Here is a 23363-nt window from a genome sequence, read left to right as displayed (position 1 = left end):
GACGCTAGCGGGCAGGGGAGAGAGCTGAAATAGCCGCCCAGATTTCAGACAGTGCAGTCTTCTGTCTGAAGCACTGTGTTGTAGACGGTGGCGCACCGGTGTCTGCACAGCCTGATTTCAACAAGGCTCAGCTTAGAGGTGGCAGCAGGTTAGCTGTCTATTTATTTATTTTTAATCAAAAACACTAATAATAGATTTTAGATTCTCTTAAGTGGTAAAATGTAGTATAAGGACTTAAGCTAACAAGGCTTAAGAGCATCTAAATCCCTGCTTAAGTCCCACTTGCCTTTCTAATAACGATAATCCTGAATAGATTGTCGCTTCCGATTTGGGGATATCTGCTGACTAAACATTGGCTCCTAAATTGGTCTATTTTCTCTGCAGTGTTTTCTCAAGATTGTGAATGTTTTCGTTCCTTGAAAAGAGTAGGGTGGGAACCACTCTGTTATTTCCTGAGGGAGAGGAAACTTACCCAAATTGCCTTTCAAGAACAGAAGCTGTACAACTTTTTTAGTTGTTTTTACGGGCTCCTCCAGCAGTTAAAAATGTGGCTGAATCCTCCTAACCCCATCGTTTCCTCCCCTGTCAAACCTAAATATTTCGCCTAGATCCCATCAACCCATTTCGATGTAGTGTGACAGCATCTATAATTCTGAAGTATTTATAAAACTAACTGTTTAATATTAAACTACATGCTGTAGAGCTGTTAAATATTTATGCTATGTAAAATGGATCTAATTTCGTAGCACCTCAGCTGCTTACAGAACTGCATAGGAAAAAGAAGATGAATTTAATATAAGAGATGAGTGGCCAGGATCTTTTACAGGTCAATTATAGTTTCAGGAATTGTGCAGAGGTGCTTCTCCAAATGCTCTGTCCCTTTCAGTCTAGCAGGTCACCAAGCCAACAGATACTGGAGATCACAGTTTGTAGCACCGCCAGCACTGCTGTACAGTTCCCGGCACGACTGGGGCCTTTGAAAGAGATTTTACTGCCCACATCCACGCCAAGACTGCTCTGCGCCACCCTGCGCCAGCAAGAATAAAATCCAGATCTCCCTTCTCACCTGCAGCTGCATCTGCTCCGGCAATTTAGGGTGAAGTGAGCAGCAGTGGCAGGATCTATGGCCCATAAGCAATGAGCAGCTGAATGTTTGACCTCCATGACTTTACATCTCTGCTCACAAGCTCAAACTCAAGCAAGCAACAGGACGTCAAGGAGAACACACTTGCAGGCTAGCGTGCGAGGCACCCTCATGCCCAAGACGCTGAGAGAAAGGCTCTGCATAAATGAAGCTTTTGTGAAACCTGCCAACACCGTTTAATGTGAAGTTTCATGCCTAACTTAACCAACACACGTATTTCGGTACCCTACAGCTTTCCAAAAGCCCTGTTTTCGTGCTACCGAAACAGGTCAGGCTCTGGCTTTTGTAACAGAGAAGCCTAGTAGGCAATAATGTCCTGATTTTGACAGCCTGCTGTACTTAACATCACTTAACTTTTACAACCAACAATAAAATACTTTGACGGGGTCCTTCTAGCCTGCAAATTTTTTGACTAGCAGGAGCTCGTTCGGCAGACAAGAGTACCAGGGCTACGGGGGAAGCTAGGTCTCTGTACTTAGCAGCAACTGCTGCCTGTGATTAAGGATCCTTCTCCTTCCTTCATTTCACCGGAGTCAATTCTGTGTTTCTGAAGTACTGTGCAATATGCCATAAAGCGCCTGTCTGGAGCAGTGCTCTAGGAAGGGATACCAACATAACAGCCCCTAATGGCACCCTTCAGCAGATTCCTCCCTGTCTGACCGCTCTCAGACGTTGCTGGGGTGGGGGGATAAACCTCTCCAAACGGCCTCATGAACATACTGAAATCAGAAATTTTAGGTGATGAAATGTTTACATGGACCGACATCCTTGAAAGGTAATGAGCCTTTATGGCCTTAAATCTATGAAAAACAAATCGCTTTTTCAAATACAGCTAGCTAAAGGGGTTTTTTTGGCATCAACGCGTTAGAGCCAATGACACACCCCACCTGTGTATGAGCGACGATTAGCAGCCCAGCCAGGTGCAGCGGTCCGCAAATCCCACTACTGAGCCTCATCAGTAGCATTCAAATCTAATGTTGCTGTCTGAAACCGTGCAAGAAAAACAGAGGCTAAGGATTATCATCTGTAGCTCCACACCTGTATGATTTTCTGATGTAACAGTGAATTTTTGCAACTGATAAATGAACGCAGGCAGTTACTTGCTATTGTTAGCACTGTAGTCCTGCAGATAACCCACAAAACACTTATGGAGTAGGAGAGCCGGGGCAGCTTTCCACACTGGGTTTCTTCATCTTCAGCTCTACACAAACTCAGGTCCATCACATAAGTTAAAAGCCTAGGGCAGAAGTAATACTGTCACTGTGGTCTCCCTGACACGTACCAGAGGACAAGCGTAGCTGCAGCTGGAAGGAGGAAAGCGATCGCTAAGGCAGAGGAGCATAAAGCGGGCTTAGCCACAAGCCAAATCCTCTCTCTGCACAATAACCACCGCTTAATTTACCAGCTGTGGTTCAGAAGGGGAGAAATGTCAGGAAAGTGTGTTCCACATACTCGCTTCATCCACCACCTTGTTACTGCAGGGATCACCTGCCTTAAGTAAATCCTTGCTGAAGCCAATTGCCAAAGCACATCAACATTTTAGTAAACAAAGGTGGGAAACAGACCGTCCCACTCATATTTTCCACCACTGTCTGCTCACTGTCATCACCCTCATCAGCAGAGTCAGCTGCAAGAGGATACAAAGGTTACTGCCGGTGGCCTGCCAGCAATACCAACAGCTAACACATGACCAGGAAACACCTTAAAAACACAGCCAGCCACCCCTCATAGCTTATCACACCTCAGTCATACTCTATACAGTCCCTACTGCTTTGTCTCACCAATATTTCACCACATGGGGACTTATAGCTGCATTTCACTGGGATTTTGTCACATTTCCCTTGAGGCCTTTGCATCAAACTCCATTAAATGCACCAAGTTTCATTTGGTAATGCACAACGCTAACAGGGCCGCGCAGGTGGGCCCTGAGTTCACGCAAAGCTTTCTGCCCCTGAAACACATCAAAGAGTTTGTGGCTGTTTGGCTTTCTCTCATTATTTTGCTCACTGCAGAGGCCAAACCCAGCTTGCCTGCTCTACTGCAGAGTTCGCTTTCAGCTTGGCTCTCTACCACACTTGTGAGCGTAACATGCTGGTCCCAACAACGCACCGTCTTTTTGCCAGACACTTTACGAAGAGCAAAACCAGCAGGCTGGAGCCGCCAGCTGAAGCGTGTACCTTTTACGCCCTTCACTATACAGAGATTTTAACCAAGCGGTGCAGTATGTAAATACGTTAGCCATTACTGTCCTCCAGTAACTAAGTACAAGTGCCATTTTCACCTGCAGCTGGAAGGCGCGGGCTTTGGTTCCCCACTCTACAGCAGAGCTCTCCCGGGATGCTGAACAAACTGCTAGGTGCGCTTGTGCCTCCATCTCCTCCCTAAAAAATGGGCGCAGGGCATTAAACCTTAGTACACCCTGTCACCTCCTGAGCAGGGTGTAAGCACAGCCAAATCAAGGATCGTTTCCAGAGAGCATGTCCTGTTTTAACAGAACTCAAGCTATTTCAATAGTTAAGTCAGTAACTTTGGGACAAGACACCCATGATTAAGACCATTTATTACTGCAGAAACTCAGTGCTTTGATTTAAAAGGCTCCTAGTATGCTGCAGCTGAAAACAATGACTGAGAGTGCGCACAAAAGGTCAGCAATAATACTACATCAACCTAGAAAGATCCCAGTGAGCAGTACAGGGACAGGACTGGCACAGCTAAAAATAGTCCATGCACTGAGCTTCCTGATGCGTCATGACAGGGTCGTCCAGCCTCCCAGGAACAGGGTCCGGCTGACGAAGCTGAGGTCAGTTTGCTAAAGGAAAAGGATGCTAAGCAGCACACTAACAAAATTTAACAAAGAATCAGGCAGAGGAGTAGCTTGCATCGGAGTAGGAAACCGTTGCTTTATTTAGCTCTGCTGGCTGCTTGTGCTCACTCATTTCGACGCAGAGAGGAAGCCTGGGGCTTGTGTAAATCCAAAGCACTCCAAACCAAGGCGCAAGCAGGCCCTGGTTGTGCGCAGGCACCGGCAGAGAGCTGCCCTTCCCTCTGGAGACAGAACTGGTGGCTCAGGCTGCACCGAGCAGCGGCTCTCACGGAGACGGCCCGACGGCAGCTCCGTGCTGGTAGTGACAGCTGCTCCGCCAGCTGCGCTAAAGAAACAAATTGGCTTAAGTCCCCTTTTCTTCCTGCACGTCAGTGGATTTAGCGCACGGAGTATGATAATCATGGACAGCAAATACATTTTTTTCTCTCTATTTGGTGCAGCCCCTTAAAGCTGCGCAGACTCTGTTAGTACTTTCCATCTGTTAATTTAATCTAGGTGCTGAGCCTATTTGCCTCCAGAGGAAGGTCAGCTTCTATTTTTCACCTTTCGCAGGTCTTGACAGAGGAGAAAACTGGCATAAAGAAAAAATCAATAACCTTTCCTTCTGTTTTTCCAGGCAGTTGCAACAGATGTGAAGACAAGCAGTTAACAGCTCTCATTAGGTACCAAGGACTTGGATGGAAATGAACTCCAGCGACAAGTCTGCCTTCCTGCTCTGAGGTGGTACGCCAGTGTGGACTCCTGAGGCTAGGGAAGATGTGGGTCCCTGAAGCCCTCGAAACTTTATGCCTGAGTCTGTCTTGTATGTCTAGTTCTGCCAGATATTGATGGACTCGGAATTAAGGTGTTGAGATTTTTAGTGCCATGGAAGATGTGGGTAACATCGTGCTCTCATGTCCTCTGAAATAATGGAGGAAAGAGGAAGTGGAGGGTCTTGCATTTTTCTTGGCATGATTGAATGGGAAATGGGATAAAGCATGACATAAAAAGCCGGTATGATCTAATTAAATCTTTAAACAGAGAATCCTGTAGAGCCTCCTAATGCCACTTGATTAGAGACATACTTCTCACCCTCCAAAGTAACCGCCTTGTGATACAGCTCTTTTCACCAACCAGGTATGGGAAACACCCTTCTGTTTTGCCCCGCTGTAAGTCTGGGCAAATTTAAATAATGAATTTTTCATTACTTGTTCTGTTTCCTTGTGTCAGAAAGGGTTTCTGGCTTGGAAGGCTACCTTCTGTTCAGTGCTCCAGTTACCTGCGTGGGATCTGATCACATTTCGTATCTGTGCCAGGGCAGCCTTAGCAAAGAAACTGTCTTAGCGTGAGTTCAAAATATCTTCCTGCATAATGAAGTCCCCGCATGCCAAGAACTGTCCTTTGCAATGACAATGCAAATTGACACATTGAATCCACTGGAAACATATGGTTAAGGGCCCCTTGTACCTTGTGGACAAGTGCTTTTTAATCCTGTTTTACCGCTGATGAGCGCTTTAGGGACAGCATCTGGCTTCTTGAAGGTCGCAGCAGCAAGTCAGTAGCCAAGACAGCAGTAGGACTCCGAGTAGTTCTTGATCTGGTGCTTTTCTTGGACAAGTAAGCTTTGCCTTCCTATAACTTTAGACACATGGAGGAATTCCATACTTGCCGTTGAGCAGCACTTAGGTAGCTAGGAATAGTCTAGGAATATTGTTTTCCTTTCTCCATGGCACAGGAGATTAACCTCGAAAGGGCAGTACGTGTGGGGAATTGATGGGCTTGGAGAACCATGAAGTTCTGCCTGCAGCCTCTTCCACAGCTTGCGGTTGGCGAGAGTGTGCCAACACCAGCTGGCTCAATCCTTCTGCCTGTACTTAAGCAAAGCTCCTGCTGCCAGCAATTAACTTGAACAGCATATTTCAAGTGCCACAAACATTTTGTGTAAGAACCGCAACTGAGCTCAAAACGTCTGTGAACAACCAAACTGACCTTTGACATCTTCCTACCTAACCTGCTTGAAATCCACAGGTTGACTAAAACAACAGAACGAGTCAGTATTTCTTCTATACGAGACCATATTTTCCATCTGCATGAAACCAGCAGCTCTCAGCTGAAGAAGGAAGCCAGCAGTTAAAATTCAGCCAGTCCCAAGCCATTACATTCTTCTATTTTCTATTTCCATTTATGGAGTACGAACATGGTAGTAAACAGGGGAGAAAAACCCCAACTCTACAAGCAGGCCTTTTCCAGCCATAATAAAACTACTTACATTTTCACCACCTCTTCCCTTCGTATTCCCAACCCTTTGATTCCATCTAAACCATCTCATAGTCTAATCTTATTCCACCTGCAGTCTGTGCATCTTTATCATGCCACTCTCACATATCCAGAACACACTCCTTGCCTCTCATCTTCCATCTTTACAGATCCTCTGCATCCTAATCTGGAATTTTTGCTGTAAATTCACACGCCTTCAAAGGCCAAGGACATCTTATGTGGGCTAAAAAAAGCATTGTGAGTTTTTATCACTGTAGGAAATGTTTAAATATCGGTGTTCTTTTGTAAAGTAAAAACCAAAGCACTCATATTATTCCCCCTAAATAGCTGAATATCAGCAGAGTGAACTGTTCCTCAAATACCCCTTTATGGGGGCTGTTCGATTAAATCCACTTGCTGGCCCTGAAATCCTCAAATTCAAACTCTGCTTCAATGCAGCACTGAGACGTCTCTCTACAGTAAGTGACCAGCCTTTTTAAAAGAAACCCTCGCAATACATCTTAAAATATTTCATGGAAGAAACGCTCTTTTTAGTAATGCAAACTACCAGACTGGAACACGCTGTGTACCCTTCTAGCCTGCCAGTTTGATACCCGTGACACTATCAACGGAGGGGACTCGATCCTTTGCTGGCGACAACATGGGGTCATTTGATGGGTCCTTTCTGTCTCTAACTGCTGCCACAGAAAAGTCAGAGAAAAAAGAGGGTTGACAGCTCTGCGAGTCCTTCCCCTGCCCCACATAATCGAATCTGCAAAGCAAAAATAAGGTCAGACACTTTCAAATTTCTGCAATAGGAGAACTGGGAGATCATTTTATATGTAGTTCTAGAAGAGGCTAAAAATAAGCCTGATGTGAGGCAGCAGACAGAGTCTGAAAATGGATTATTCTCATTTTTCCTGTAATGTAATTTGCAGATGCGCCGCGTTTAAGACAGCAGAAAAGGTGTGCGGCCCAGGGATTGTTCTTTTTGTGGCTTGCACTATATAGTCTGGAATGAGTATTTTTCCAGTGCTTGTACCCACCACTTTTAAAATGAAATGCTAATCAGCACTGCTATTTAGCAAGAGTTTTCACACCCAAAGGTGTTAAGAGCAAATTTTTTTTTTCTTATTAAGTGTTTAACTTTAATTTTAGGAGAGATGAAAAAACCTGCTAGAGCTGTTTAACTAACCTGATCCTTGTCATGTAAACAAATGGGTGAACTTTATGCTTGAAGGTCTCTGTGAAGTGCCGAGCGGTAGCTAGTTAAATACTTAAATTCTTTTGTTCTGACCAGCTGCATCAGTACAGCTATTTATTCCTGTTCGTGTCTGCACCAGGGATACACACTGCAGTTGCATCCTGCTGCCTGATCTGCATTGCTGTATCTTTGGCAAAAATATCCAGCATATATCATGCAGGATGCAGAGAGGGACTGAACAATTAAAAAACAGATATCTTTCTAGAGCATCTTTCTGTACCTCTGAGAGGATGTGGGGAAAAAACAGAAAATCTCATGCTTCCAGGTATAAAATCAGAGACCAAATTAAAAAATTATTAAAAAAAAAAAAGTCCTTTGAGGGGTAGCGTATTCTACACCTGCACAGGGTGGTGTTCTGCAGGAAAAATCTAGGTGAGTTTGGGTTTTCCCACAGCAACAACTGGAAGTGGCCGTTGTTGGAGCAGGACTGCAGAATCATCCTGCGCCTGCTGCAGAGCATCAGTGGTCCTACGGGTCTGTGTCCGTGCAGAGACGGAGACTCATTGCTCAGCAACGCTCCAGATGCTTAACGCTCACGCTGACTGCCCAGAAAAGAGTCATGTTACACGCTAATTACATTACAGTGATTTATATACCCTGGCACCCAAAAGTTGTCACAGCTTGGGGAAAGGAATTTTTTTTCTTCTTCTTTTCATAATAAAACCAGTACATTCTTCCCAATTACTGGTGAGGCCATTGCTTCTACTAAGTACCAATGTAGGCGTTTCTTCTGCGGCGCTCTAGGGTGAAGCTTTGGTTTATTTCAAGTTTTCTGCATTACGAGTGAGGAAGAGGACACAGACGGTCCGCAGATGCAATTCTCAGCAATGCTGGGTTTTTACATCCGCCAAGGGAAGTACCTGAAGTACTCCTGACCTCTGAAAGTTGCCTTCTGGCTGGTGTCTGCCAAGGCCACACAGGTATGCGTGACGGAGCTAGGGAATAAAAGTAAGGTCATCAGGTTTCTGATCCATTTCGGTAGGGCTCTGCCATGGCAAGATCCTGTACTTGTACGTATCGTCTTCCAGAGGACGTCAAAGTATAGCTTGGGTCTCACAAATTTTCATCAAGCAGGTAGGAGAAATACAGTCTAGAGTGCAGTAATGTTTGGAAATAAAATACAACTGCTTTAACCCTCTGCTGCAGTACTACAGAGCAGGAAAGGAACAACAATATAGTCAAGTGAAACCACAGCAGGAATTGTAGTTGAGTGGTTTAAAAAAGAGCTATTTCTTATTACTAGTGCATAAGAGCTCTTACAGAAACCATTAACAACTATTAATCTGAACTATTTTCTTTCTCTTAACACTTTGGAAAGGTAGGATTAAATTCACGTTATAAAAATGGCACCAAAAATGATTGGGTTATATTACAGAGAGATGTACTGTATCATGTTCTCTGCTAGTCCTAAATTTACTAAAAGCCTTTTTAAGCTGTCAGACTCCTGAAGCAGTATGAAAATAGTTATAAAAGAATGGTGATTTAAAAAAAAAAAGAATTGCTGTACAAAGTCATTTTTCTCATGAGTGTTTTTGTGAGGGGGCAGCCTTTTTGACTGGAATTTCTGTGCTAAAAACGTAATCTACAAAGTATGCCAGGAATTGTGGCAATGACAAAAGTAGTGTAAAAAAGTCACAAGGCACTGAAAGCCTGGAAATTCTGTTTTTGAAAGGAAGTGTGGTGGAAAAGGGAGGAAGCTTTACAGGAAAGAGAGGTTGCTATCCTGATACTCCGTCCTGCCTGGAAGAAGAAATTATCTCTAATCAAACGCCCAGAGACCAGTACACAAAGGAACAAACAAACGAAAAAATCCCAGCAATAAAACCCTGAACTACTTTTCACAGAAACACGGAAATTAAAGCAGGGAAAGCTTTATTTCCATAGGCAGGGCTGCAGAGAGCAGCGTTACACTTCTTTGCTTCCATATTAGTTCATTAGAGACGTCTGTGACATCTGGCCTGCGTGCCCTGACCCTACTGGTGATGAATGGGTTTAATCTCTGGCGTGTGACACCAGCGTTTGCGATTCCTGCAGGTTAATTGATTTCTTTTGGCAAAGCACGTTTCCAAGTCCTGTTGTCTGAGCAGCATGACTGACTGCAGAGGGAAAACAAGGCATCTCGAAAAAGAAATCCTCCCATACCCAGCAGGTAATAGGTAGGATACGCGGGAGGACTGGCCAGGCAGAAAGCCATCCTTGCCAAAGGTGCGCAGTGCCAAGTGCAGACGGCCTCTCGCATAGGTGGGAGCTGGACATCGGGTCTGGAGTCCAGCACGGAGTTTTAAACCGCTGATAGCAAAATGCTCTGTTGTCTTTTCTCTTACAAGCAAGCACGCAGTTAGTACCAAACAAATCCTCCCCTCGGAGCTCTTCTGAGATCACGGAACCCGTCGGCAATGGCAGGCGGGACCCAGCCCACAGCACAGACACCACCGCATGTGGCAGGGAGAGGGTCCTTACTCCGCCGTTGCCAACCCTATTGAAGACACTATCTTACTCTTCCGTAATGTCTCAAACCTGAAATAAGCTGTGCTCTCCAGGAATCTGACTGTAGGATGCCAGGCTATTTTTAACATGGGAGCGGGCACATCCCAGAAACAGTGCAGTAGGAGACATTTGAGAGAAATTATTTTGTTAACTATTGTTTATGACAACAGCTCTCCCTCCGAACCTGAGCCAGTTTGCAATGTGACGGATCTGTGGCTGAATAAGATAAAATTCATAAACAAATATAACTCAGACAGACCGGGAAAGGGAAGGATGCTGAAAGAGAGAGCGTAAAAACCCCAGGTCTGGATCCTGACTGGCTGGGAAGCCGGTACGCTTTGGACGCGAACAGAGTACAACCAAATCCGCTCAGACCAGACAGCAACAGACAGAAATAAACACTTTTGAGCAGGAGAAAGCAGAGCTGTGGGATTTGATCTCCCTCCCACAGTAACACTGCTGCAAAGCTGGTGGTTTGGTGCGCTGTAAAACCATCCTATAAAACATGCCAGAGCTGGCACCCAAGCAGAGTCAACCAGTTAGCGACCAGCCTGTGACCTGCAGTGCCTCCTGAGAGAGCCCTTTTCCTTGCGAACCCGGCTGGACCTGTGATTCCGGCTGGATACCACAGTGCATTGCCCAGTATAAAGGTCCAGGTGGGGTTAGACATGCTGATAAAGGCTTGAGTGACCCGGAATTCATCAGTACCTGAATACTGAAATCCTCCTTCACCACCTGAATGCTGTCATGCCGTGCTGGCAACACACGTGGTGCAAAGGGACATATCTCCACTGTAATTCTAAGGAAGCGGAACAAGCGAAGGCTACCGCTATGGCTACACGAGGGGGATTTCATCTGCTGCGTTGTATCACTACCCTGTCACCAAACAGAACTTTTGGCTCCTTGCAGCAAAAAAAGCCACCCTGAGCACCTAGAAACGTACGTGCATCTTGCCACATCCCCAGGTGATCACTACTTAGACTTGCATGTACAGCTTATGTGCACAAATACAGAAATAGGACTGGAGGTCAGCCAGGAGCAGTTCCCATCCTCCTCCCTCCAACCGAGCCAGGGAGGCCTTCAGAAACACAGGACAGCTTTCGTGTCTTCCCCAAATAATCTGCTGTAGAAATTACCCTTTTTTCCCCTCTTAGGAAGTTCTTCCTAACATCTAATCTCCAATTTCACTTCTTGCAGTTTAAAGCCCTTATATGCAGATAACAAACCAGGTACACATCAGTCACATCACAGCTCCAGAGCCATACTGAAGTTCAGCTGTGCAGGACTGAACCTCCTTACGAGAGATGTGATGAGGTCTTGTTTTTTCCACAGTGCTTGAACATCTCATTATAGGGGGAAAGTATACATCTAAAGGCACCAGGAGGCAGAAAACCTTTCCTTTCTCTGCAATTTGTGCGTGTTAGTAAAAAGAAGGTAGAACTGCTCTTACAGGGCCACAGCACCATCTGTGGTCCTGCTTCCAAGTCTCTTGCATCCATCTGATATGACAGTGTGAGCCAGAAAGCATCACCCAAACTGTCCACGCACTTATGTCAACCTCCAAACACCTTATTTTCCTCCTAGTTGTACTACGACTAGTGACAGTGATATGCCAGGGCCCCTCTCCTTAAGGTTCAGCAAGGTATACTCTGCTTGCTTTGTCTGCAGCATCGTGACAGGCTGTTAAGGTCCACACGTCTCCCATTCTCCCAGTGGGAGAAGGGCAAAGGCAACTTATAGTCAACACCAGACTCGTCACCTACCCACATGTTCAGCATGCCATTATACATAGATACTCTATTTTTTGACAATTATGAGAAAGAGACTAACCCCAGAAGTTTGTATGTCATGTGGAAGCGTCTTCTGAATTACTGTAGTTGCCAACCGTGAGGTGGTCCGAATCGGTTTCTTTACTGAAAAACAGTAGCTTTTTTTTTACAGGCTGCAATAAGGGACTGGGAAAGACTATCTTTAGCACAGTGACCCTTGAGCACGTACGTCCCCACATACACAGCTTGCTTCCTTCTTGCCTGCTGTTCCTGTGTATTGGAGGCAGTGAGCAGGGCACAGGGGCTGCAATGGGGCTGTGGGCTCACAGCTGACACCAAGCCCTGTAAAGTATCTCTTGCTCTTCACCTGGTGGTCTACCGCTTCCAGCACACGGCAACCCCTCACCACAGGCGGCCTGGGCTGTGTCATGCTCACGCACGGGTAAAAGGGGCCTGTGATCTCAAGTACTGTGCTCCCCTCCGGGTCCTATGGCCAACAACTGAGATCCACCAGAGCAGAAGCGTGTAAAGGATGCCCAGCCAGCACGACCCACACCCCTGTGCTTCGTGCAGCCTCATGCACTCTGCTGAGCCCAGGTTGTTAACACACAACCTGACATCCTTTACCTGGAAGGACCAAGGCCAGGGAAAGAGAACAAGCATAACGTTCAAGACAGAAAACAGGCTTCGGTACCTCCCCATTGCTATTGCCAGGTTACTCACTGTTGTTCAGCTTTGGCTCGGTCACTTAGGAAGAAGAGGGCTGTGGCCAGGAAAAACATCCCTCCTAGGACAACGACAAACGGGCAGAGCATGAGTGCGTACCCCAAGCTGAGGAACTCCCAGACTGGGGACTCCTTTGTGCTTTGTCGTATCAGGTCTGAGATCTAGGAAAGAAGGGCAAAAAAATAAGTCACTTAGATGGAAAAGAGACACGATAATGGTGAAGAGAACACGATTCCCTAAACAACCACCCACTGAACATGTGCATGAGGTTTAAAATGGAACAGTGCGTTCAGTAAAGGCTGAATGTCCTTTGCACGCTTCAGCCTTCCGCATACCGCTCTGGAGCCTGGGCACCTTGTGCTGTGAGCAGCTTGGCAGGGCTCCTCCTCTCCCTGTCGCTCTCCTGGCCGGATCTATTATTCTTCCCACAGCCTGCTTCATCTTCTCCCTGGCTGCTTCACTGACTGAATGCGTGGGGGTCCAACCTCGCTGTACTGCCCAAGCCTCCTGGGGTGCCAGCAGGGCCACACCGACATTGCGTCGTGGGCGACGGAGAGATCAATCTTCTCAAATTTCTAATAAGTCCTGATCACCCCTACACCTTACCTACCTTTCAGCAAAAGGTGGTACTAAATTCCATTTCTGTGTATTGAGCGGGAAGGAAGAAATGCTTTCACAGAACAAAAAACCAGAGGTCCCATCTGATTTTCAGAAACAGAACCCTAACGTGGTTTTACGCCTGTGTCAGGTGCAGGCCTCATTCCCTCCTCTCACCTCCTAAGCCTGCTGCCCTTTGAAGTCTAATTACGTGCAAGATGTGACTCTGCCCCCCAGGCTCAGACAAGGCCTGTTGCACAGGGGCTGCACACACACCGAAGAACCGTGCACCACCACGTTTATGGGCTAAGGCACCCTGCATCTTCCAGCACCCAGAAAGTGTCATTACACGAAACTGAACGCCAGTTTGCGCTTGCGCGAAGGAGCAGTGACACGCAATTGCAGTATTAAGTTAATTATGAAAAGCTTTTGCTAAAACTCAGTAATATTTAATGACTGTCTGTAGCTAAGACAATCACATTTTAGTATTTACTGTCCAGCAAACAACTTTACTCTCCATAAATCCAACCCAGTGGTAGCAGCAGTCGCGACGAGTCTCAAGGCATTGGGTATTTAAATGTCCAGCTCTGTTTTTATCTGTGACCTCTTGTTGAGGCAGAAATACTAGTTTATACCAAAATGCTGCAGGAAAATTGCGGCATAAAATCCTACCGCTGTGCACACACACAAATTGGTTCCAGAAATAGTCAAAGCTTGTGCAGCAACTTCTGAACTGCTACGTTACTGCTAGTGGAAAAGGTGGCGTCAGATGCAAACTACAAGCAACACCCAACATTCAAGGCTTAAATCGAAAGAGACTTGAAAATCAAGTGAGGAAATGTCACGTGCAGGAGAAAACACCAACTCAGCCCTGCAGCCAACCGTAGCCACCTGGAAGGTAAATGCATGTGGTGAGATGCCCCAGCAGAGGCCAAGCGCAAGAGAAGGTGCCGCAGAGGTGACGCTCGTGGGGACTCAAATGAACAGGTCGCAGGGTGTGCTGCAGCAGGGAGGCTCTGGAGCGTTGGTGGTCTCAGTGCCCTAATATCTGTCTTACAGCTCAGCCCGGCTCCTGCTGCAGGGAAGGAACGGGGCAGCGGGCAGCCTGATGCTGGAGGCGAAACCCCTGCACACAAAGCAACAGAGGACTGTCTTTCAGGACGGAGCATTCCCAAGTAGAGAGGAGTGGATGAACACTGGAAGAGTGGATCTACAGAAAGAATATAAGGTTTTTAGTCAGACTTCTATGTTTCGTCCCCTGCCATAGAAAGGAGGAGAAGAAAATTTCAGTGCTTGGGCTATAGCTAAGGAAGCGTTCCTGTCCTCTCAAAGAGAACTTTATTCACAGTGTATAACACGCCCAACAAAAACCAGGATTGTTATGAACAAGTCTCATGAGAACCGATGATTTAAAAAGTCCTTAGACTGAAGGCAAATGACAGTGGCTATTAGTCTGAGAGACTTATTAAAAAATAGCAACAAGGCTTGCATGTGTAAAGAATGCACTCACAGGCAATCAGCAGAACATGCACTGCACCCAGGAGGCAGGGACATCAGTTGTTAATTTACTCCCTCTTGTATCCAGACACCTTAATTCCCAACATTTCCCTCACTCTTCATTATGAACCAAAATCTGGCACTGAATCAGCCCCTCTCTGTGCAATAGCCAGAACTGAGGCTATTCCAAAATAGAAATTTAGAAATTCTAAACCACTTCTCATTTTTGGGAATGGATACAATTATCCTCCAAAAGGACTAGACAATAAATCACTTGACAAATTGATGTGATAAATCAGCAGTAGAGGATGAAAAGCCAGGCATGTGCTCCCAGTTGCTTTCTCTTACGGATGACATGACATTCTAAGCTAAAAACAGCTTTGAAAACTTAAAGTCTCCAACAAATAAAGCTCCCAATGCAGCTTGCCCCACACCTTCCCTTCTAAGGCATCATGTTTATTTTACACCAACAAATCCTGTTAATATCGAACCTTCTACCTTTTTCATTTTTAACCCAACACATCGTTTAAGTGCACATTTTAGAAAAAGCAGTGTTTCCTCCCATCCCAGGTGTAATTCTTCCCACCAAGCCAGCTGGGCTTTCTCATCTAGGTTTCGTATAATCCCCTTGCCCACATCTGCATCTCTTAACTCTAGAACTTTATCAGGGCCCACATATATGTGCTTTTGCTGTTAACTTAGAGTCACTGTTCTTTGTTGGGTTTTTCCACTCAGTGACAAGCCACCTGCTAAGACTGCAACTTTGGCATCTCCTCTCAAGGGGACACAGGACATAATTACAGACTTGGGCTCCAAGAATGACAAACTGTCTGCCAAATGGTCCGCTCCGTACTGCCAGTTTGGGGCTTTCCAGACTCCTTGCAACGATAGCATCCCGAGCCTGTCTAACTGTGACTTGGCAAGACCCAATCTAGCATCATATTCCGTGTCTTCTCTCTATCATGAGTAACAAAAAGTGGGGGTTGCAAGCGCAGCCAGTGCCAGTTCTTCGGCATGGAGTCGCGTGGGATTCCCTTCTTTGTTCTGCCACTCGGTAGGTGGCAAAAAACTTCAAAACATTTACCCAAAACTTGGGGACGGAAAATCAATAAGGAAGTCCTTCTGCCCTGCAGTCTAATAAAAACTCTTTGATAACATCCAAACTATGGAAGTTCACATCTTTTCCCTCACTGTGTAACACAGATCTCAGACCAAGAGGAATGACTTTCTTAAATAAACTTCAGCTCATGGCATTTTTACAACAGAATACAAATGGCACGTATTCAGCCGGCGGCAGCCAACTGGATGGCGTCCAGCTAGGGAAAACGCCCGCTTGCTGGAGAGCAGGCAGTACAGCTGCAGCGGGCATGAGCCGAAACCCCCACATCTCTGAGTGTGTCTCAATCTGAGTGCACAAGACTATGAAGGGAAAACGGGGAACTTCATCAGACTTCTTGGGAAGCACGTGCTGTGTTTTTTAGAACACTGGCCAGGCTCCTGAGGTAAAAAAATCTCAGGTGGGCTGAAGCCCCAGGAAGACGGCTTGCTTCTGTGTTACTGTCCCTCCTGAACAGCATGAGTGGTTAAATTAAACTGATTTACTAATTAGGCAGTGGAACGGTAACATCATCTTTCAAATCACAATTTCATCTACCCTGTCTCGTTGCTGAGTCATGCATCTCAATTCCTCTGCGCTTGCTTGATTTTCCTAAATTCCTGACATTGCCTCTTGGGCACAAATCCTGCTACAAAAAGGATATTTCCGCTGCAGTATCTGGCACAAATACCCGATTTTCATGGTTACCAATTTGATACACGCCAGGTTCTCCCTGGCTGCTCTCTTCAGCGCAGTTCCCTAACACAGCACTCCCTGTAAGCCCACAGTGTCACCACAAAGGTTTGAGGTTCACCCACTCTGAATTCAGAGATATTTGTGAAAGGTTGCCTTGATTTTTTAAAAAAAAATCTAATATGAATGCAAATGAAGACTAGAAACAAAAAGAAGGCATTTTATAACGTAAAAGTACACAATTTGCTGGACCTGTGGGGGAGCACAAACATTTATACTGTGCTAAATGGCATGAGACACACATTATAAAAAGAGGAAGTGAAGACAACTATTTTATGAAACTCATTCTGAAAGCCACAGAAAGGCAAAAGCTATTTTATATTTGAAAAGTTATTTCAATTTTAACATTGGCATGTTTGGGTGTTGGAGGGGAAAAAAGCGAAACATCCTGTTCATCTTAATTGTGTCCTTCTGAGATCGCAACCAGATTTAATACTTGGCTGGTGACAATATCGATACCTGCGTGGGTGCGTGGTACCCGAGCCTGCCCCTGCAGTACCTGCAGCAAGGATCCCCGCGCTGCTTCCCCTGTTCATGCCCTTGTACCCCCTCCCGGGATTACCAGCCTGCATTAAATAAGTGGTGCTTCCTTGAAAAGGCTGCAGTAAATGAAGAGACTCAATCAAGGGTTCTGCTTGCAACGCTAGCAAATGGGTTTTGTACGTCTCTTGGTGTTGGAGCAACATTTGCCTCCAGAAAACATGTGCCCTGGGGAGGGCTGAAAGTCTATTTCCTTCATGTCATTAACTGCCTTTCTCTCCAGGTCTGGTCTGCCCAGGGGTTTTCTAAGTTAACACTGGGCTTTCTCCTGTCCCAGCAGGAGATGCCTTGTACCACGGGGAACATGGAACTGAGGAACGTGGTTCACGCAGACGTACTTCAATGAGTAGCGATGGGGGGTGCCCGCTTACGTGCAGAAATAAGGTCTATGGCAGAGGAGCATGGGTTGGGAGCACACCCTTTAGGGGACATCCCTGTCCCCCCCCTCCCCTTGCAGCGCAGGCCCCTTCCCTGGCGGTACGTCCCAGGACAAGGAAGTCATCCCCCATGTTGCAAAAGTTGGACACCTCGTTCTGAAAGGTGTTCAGCAACACAGGAAAACTCTGTGCCTGTATTGGGAGCGTACAGGGTCCCTGGCAGCTCAGAGAAAGAAGCCACTTATTTAAAGAGATTTTTAGTGCACAGAAGGAGTGACAGAACAGATGGGACAGAGCTTGAAATACGTGAGTGAAAATTATCAACTCTGGATTTCGGGGCTTTCTTTAATGAGATATTTTTACATACTTTAAACATCCGTTTATCAAAAATACTGAGAACCTGCAGCTCTAATCAAAGTCACGGGAAATGACAGGTGCACAGCAGCTCTGGAAAAAACCCAGAACAGGCTGTGAACCCTTGGCAAAGAGCGTTTTATATATGGGAAGTCTTTTGGTTTTTTAGGGCAGATTTAAATCTTGTCCTTTGCTGAGTCATTAGAAGTAGGAAGCTTGTTAGCTCGTTGCAATGAGGAGATAAATCCTACGTGGACTGGTCTCTAGGTGCTTAATTCTCCCCCTTTTTTGCAGCTGACAGCCATGTCAAAGATTTGGCCTTTCTACCCGGTATGAAAAAGGCTTTATTAAAAGCCAGGACCAGAGAAATCCTCAACTTAAAGTTCCTGCTTGAAGAAACAGATAACAAGGATGAGGGGCTGGGGGCTCTCTTCCTCAGCACGCTTCCCTGCCACAGGTACCTCCGATGCTGGACTGCGAGGGCAAGCCCCACTGCCCCCACCACAACCTGGGTCATACGCAAGCATGAAGGTGGGGCAAGACCCCTGCAGGAGGAGCGGTACCGTTAGGGCTACAGGACACCAGTCATGCAGCTGGCGCTTGGTAAAGAAAGAACAATGAAAACATAAATGTGTATCACATTTCATCTACTATCTCCATCAGGTGATGGAAGATGCTGCCCGTACACACTCATTTATACTGTAAATACTGGAACATGTAACATGCTGCAAAAGGCAACAAGACGGAGACCTCTTGTTCCATCCTTAATCCCACAACAGCAGCGGAATAGCTTCTGATAGTCCATAAAACAGAGAGCGGTGCTAGGAGAATAATTTGCACGTTTTTGTTACAGGCTACGCTTGCCTTTTTGACCCCAGGCTCACCTCGCACCCTGCTCTGGCGGAAGAGACGGCACTGGGGAACCACCAGCGAGCACATAATGGGCCGTATTTAAGGAACGGCCACACAGGTCAGACAGGGACAAAAAAACCCAGGCTACAGCATCACATCGCAACAGTCCATTTTATTCCACTGCTCTGCTTTTAAGTCTGGCAGCAGTGGATTTGAGCCCCAACAGGCTGTGGCCTGTTTTAATCTAGCAAACTACATTGGGGAAAAATGATACTTTACAGTAAGCATATCCACAGACCTGCTCTGAAGTAGCCATAGCATTTAAAACCATAAAATACGAATTTTAAACCGTAATACATGAATTCCGCTTTCTCAGGTGGGCAAGCCTTCACACAGAGAACTACCTTCTCCACATATTTATTTACTGGGATGGGTAAACACCTTTGAAACCAAATCAACAAAAAGGCTGTCTCAAACCAGGACGAGAAGGCTGTGAAATCTACACCTCCAATTATAACCTTCATTAAAAAAGTATCTTAATTGCTGCATTTACTACAATTTTCCTTTAGCTGCCCCTAATCAAATGCTGATCTGCCTTCCCTGATACTCTGCACCAGTGATAATTAACACTGTTCTGCTAACTTGCTAAAGGAAGGTCATTAGCATTCGTGCTATTTAAGTAGCTCATTAGATCTAGTTTATCAACCCACTCACATAAGAAAGTTGGGGAAGGGTGAAAAGTGACAAGCAAGCAGCTTATTAATAAAATTTTTCCAGGTAATACTAGGAGTTACACAAAACCCCTTCAAAACAAAACAGAACAGCTCAGCTTTGTTTACAACTAATGACAAGGCCGCTCACGCTCAGACCCCTTTTTCAAGAGGAGACCGTTCAAAGAGGAGAAGCCTGCCCGGACACTCGTGGTCTCCGCTGCCAGGCGAACCAGCGTGCCTGGGCACCGCAAACCGACACGGCATTCGGTGGCGGGGCCTCCAAGAGGAGGCCGTTAGAGACCCAGCAATTCAGGTAACGCTGCCATTTTCGTAACAGAGAGGGGCAGACAGGGAGGGCTTTCGCAGGGCCCTCAGCACGCAGATGAGTGATGGGGGTCTCCCCTCTCGCAAAGCCCAGCTGCCAGACCGTGGAATACCGTCCTGCCGCTGCTTGGCTGGAGGCCGTGCCCCTCAGTAAACTGGAGATGCAGCAGCCAAGGAGGTCAGGACAGGTGGGTACCGCCACCAGGCGAGGACAGGGAGGAGCTCCTAGCCCATCAAAAGGTGCTGGTGGAGGAGGGCTGATCTCCGGCACTTTAAAACACCATCCTCACACACTGATGTTGCCAGGGGAGATAAGAAAGAATTTAATAAAGCAGGAAGCTAACAGGAGTGCCAACAGCACCACGGCAGCAAGGACAGTGTGTGCCCACAACGCAATTTCCCTGGCACGCGTAGAGAGAGCAAAGCCTGCAGCAGGCGCCCGTTTCTCATCACAGCCAGGGCTAGGGCAAGGCAAGGATGGAAGAGGAAAGCACTGCTGTGCTCAGATAGGAAGCAAATGACAGACTTGGAGGAAGCAAAGAAAAAGTACCAAGGCACAGCCTCAGAAGAGAAAAATCACTGCCTGTGCTCGGTTTTCCTGAAGCAAAAGAGTACGTCGGTAAGTGGAGGGAGACCCGTTTGTGTGAAGCAATAATGTAAACCCTGAGTAGGCAAGACAGGTTCATGCGCGCATGTGCACAGAAGTGCAGACTCACTGGCGCTTCTTACAATTGTTTAATTTTAAAGGGCAACAAAGATAGAACCAGAATTAATAATACAAAGAGCTGGAGCTACGATTCAGCCTGAGAAGAGTTAACTGGTTTCACATTCTGCTGCTAGCTACCTCTACTCAGGCCCTCTGAGCCTGAAACGCTGCCTAGGTATTAGGGCACGGGAAGAGCAGTTAGAAGACCTTTATCTGATACTCAACACGAGTGGTGAGATTTGGGGCATTTCTCTTAACTGTTCTGTGCTTCAGCAACCATGTGTGCATAGTGGGACCATTCAAAGACGGAGAAGTACTAGAGATATTGGGGTGTAATGCACTGAACAGGTGAAATTTCTCACTGACTACCTCAAGAATAAAGCATGGAGTTATACCTCAAGTTATTAAAGAGGAATTATTTAGACTCTGCAGGTTATCACAAAGGTCCTGAAAAAGTTACAGGAATAAAACCTGTCTCGTCTAATGAAATACTGCAGCAATGCCTATCCTGATTTGTGAATGAATAGGCAGCACTGATTTATAGTAATTGATCTCAGCGCTTGGCAGGTAGTAAAACCTTACGCAAATTACAGCTGCCACCCCAAGACTGCATTTGCATAACTTCTTTGTAAGTCAATCTTAAGCCTTTTTACCATAATAAAAGTTATCAATATTTAAAGAGGCATGAAAAATAACCATACATACATGCTTCCTTCCGCCTGGCTTTTAAACACTAATAAGTATTTAGTGCTTTGGGTGATTGCAAGGAACTGCACTGCAAGATTTGGAACTGTGGGAGATTACAGAAAAAGCTGAGTCTGACCTTCAGCTCTTAGGACACACCACAGAGCAAGGGAGCAATCACACACATGAGGCTGCAGCTGTTAAGCACCTTCTACGTTCCACATGAGGATTATAAGATCAATACAACATTTATTGGTACCCAGCAAACAGAGACAACTGCCTGCGACAGCTTATTCCTACAAGGACACGGGTATCTGATTCTTTATTTGGAGCACTGCTAGAGGGAATCTCACTATGAACTCACTAAAACTGCGTAAGAGTCCAGCCGTATTTGATCAAAACACTGCTAATTTACTGAGGGAGCTGCAGTCGAATTTTGTAAGCAGTCGGAATGGCAGACCTTCAGGATCTCAGGTCAACCCCGAGTGATCCAGAAGCTGGGTTTCACCAGTTCTGAGCATGCCTCTTACTGCAGCTCATTTGATTTATCCTGCCTTCTGCCTCTTGGTCTGCTTCATGGCAACTCTGGAATAAGAGCAGTGTGAGTTGATGTCCTCAGGCTGGGGATTTGCAGAGGGACTATGGGAATTGTGTTCCCAAATTTCCCTTAAAGCCAACACGAGTAGGTTGCTTAGCTCCCATAGACTGCCTTGAAAATCCTAGTCATAATCCAAGCCACTTCTGTAACCCGCCCAAGTGAGATTTCAGACCTGCATGAAGGTCTCCATCCTACAACTCAGCTGGACAATTCCAATGACAAGCACCTGCAGCCTTTAACAATCAAGTTGAGTGCTTGTCTTAGCTCTGGTGGAGAAGCTGGCTGTTTGTCCCTTTGCTCTAAATAGCATTTGTTTTTCTGTGGGATGTGAAAGCTGCAGCTGACCTTTCCATCACTGTAGCACAGGGAGCATGAGTCAGCCAAGCTACAGGCTACAGAAATGGATGCTGGTGCCTTCCATGACATGAGTGCTTCTCTCCTGCCACAGAGCCTTGTACTTGAGTAGTCTCCTCCCAGATGAGAACTGCCCAACAAGTACAGCATTAAAAAAGAGTAATTCAAAATCATAATTAATATTTCCCAGTCTAAAGAAAGCCTAAGGCAGCTATTAGATTGGGGTTAAGCATATTTCAGGCAGGCATCCTTAAGTAACTCACAACTTGCTTGATCTCTGAATCCTAGAAGGGCAAGGCACATTATTTCCTACAAGCAAAGTCCTTTTCTTTCAATCTGTGACACTAAAGAGCCCTAGGCAACTTTCAAGATTTATTGCAATCATTCAGGGTCCTTGCTATTCCTCCCTCTTACGTAAGAAAAAGAATGAACACGCAGCAGAGTCACCTGAGACAGCCTCGCCTGCATCTCGGACCCTGCCTCTCATCACTGGCGCCTGCCTTCAAAGCACGCTGGCTTATTTCATTCTCCTACTTGACATTCCCCATGTCGCCTGCCCTGCACAAAGCAGTCTCTTCCAGTGATTCCTTTGTTCTTGCCACTTTCAAATAATTTCTAAAATAATTTCTCCCTGGGTGCCCAGAACATTGAAGCAAATAAAGAGTAAACCAAATCGTACATAGTTAATCTCTTGAGACATTTCTCATTTCTTTGGTCTGTTCAGCCTTATCTGTATCTGTCTCTTCATGTACGCTTCAGAGGGCTACAGAGCAACAATATAATTTTTGGGAGCTGGCATTCAAGAGTAAATATTTATGTATATTTAAACATATATACACAGAATTAAATATATATAAATAAATATATACAGATACACACACCAGTGCCTATGGGATGAATAGATGAGAAATGACATTTTTTAAACAGCACTGGAAAGCTGTAGCACCTTCAACACAACGTGAGCAGTGCCACTTAGGACCTTTCTTTAAATGGAAGCTACTATGTTGTATAAATGATGGTCAGTGTTCTCTAAAACTCAACGCATCGAGCTCCACAGAAGGCTGCAAGGGAAAGAAATTACCCCAGTATATCTAGATTTCTTTTCCTCATTAAATTTCCCAGGCCTTATATTTTCAACTGTGAATGTTCTGATTGCCAGCTTTTGGAGCAGGGTCTTCTGTTTTGCTCTGCACGAGGATAATGGTGGCATATAAGGGAGATCTCCAGTCAGGCCAAGGCCAACAACTGCAGCAGTAATAGAAAGCAATACTAATAAAAACCCCCAAAACATACACACCCATCCTGCCGTGGATTTCACACCATCATTTATCATCACACAAAACAGGTTCAAAATACCAGCAGGTCAGAACAGCTGCATGTTCCTACCCATAAATAGATATTTGGTTTATGAGACCAGATTAACAGTTAAACACACACGCGCGGCCCTGTTCCAATCTAATTTCTAATGG

At 45.8% G+C, this 23363-nt stretch overlaps 1 protein-coding gene across 3 annotated transcripts in view; it reads right to left on the bottom strand.

Moving 5' to 3' along the window:
• The window catches only part of LOC142066112 (sphingosine-1-phosphate transporter SPNS2-like), a 140337-nt gene that overhangs the window by 8673 nt on the left and 108301 nt on the right, over positions 1-23363 (bottom strand). For 2 of the 3 annotated variants that reach the window (XR_012663608.1, XR_012663609.1), the window contains 2 exons: positions 12447-12610; positions 11785-11867 (listed from right to left, as the gene is read on the bottom strand). Coding sequence is in view for 1 of the 3 variants with exons in the window: in XM_075113141.1 (XP_074969242.1) it covers positions 12447-12610 (164 nt within the window). In the remaining 2 variants the exon portion in view is untranslated. The remainder of the gene's footprint in view (positions 1-11784; positions 11868-12446; positions 12611-23363) is intronic. The other variant, XM_075113141.1, reaches the window with a different exon arrangement.

The sequence above is a fragment of the Phalacrocorax aristotelis genome, chromosome 18 (genome assembly GCF_949628215.1).
Source record: "Phalacrocorax aristotelis chromosome 18, bGulAri2.1, whole genome shotgun sequence".
Lineage (NCBI taxonomy): Eukaryota > Metazoa > Chordata > Aves > Suliformes > Phalacrocoracidae > Phalacrocorax > Phalacrocorax aristotelis.
The sequence above is the reverse complement of the archived record's forward strand: the minus strand, read 5'-3'. Positions and strand labels throughout refer to the sequence as shown.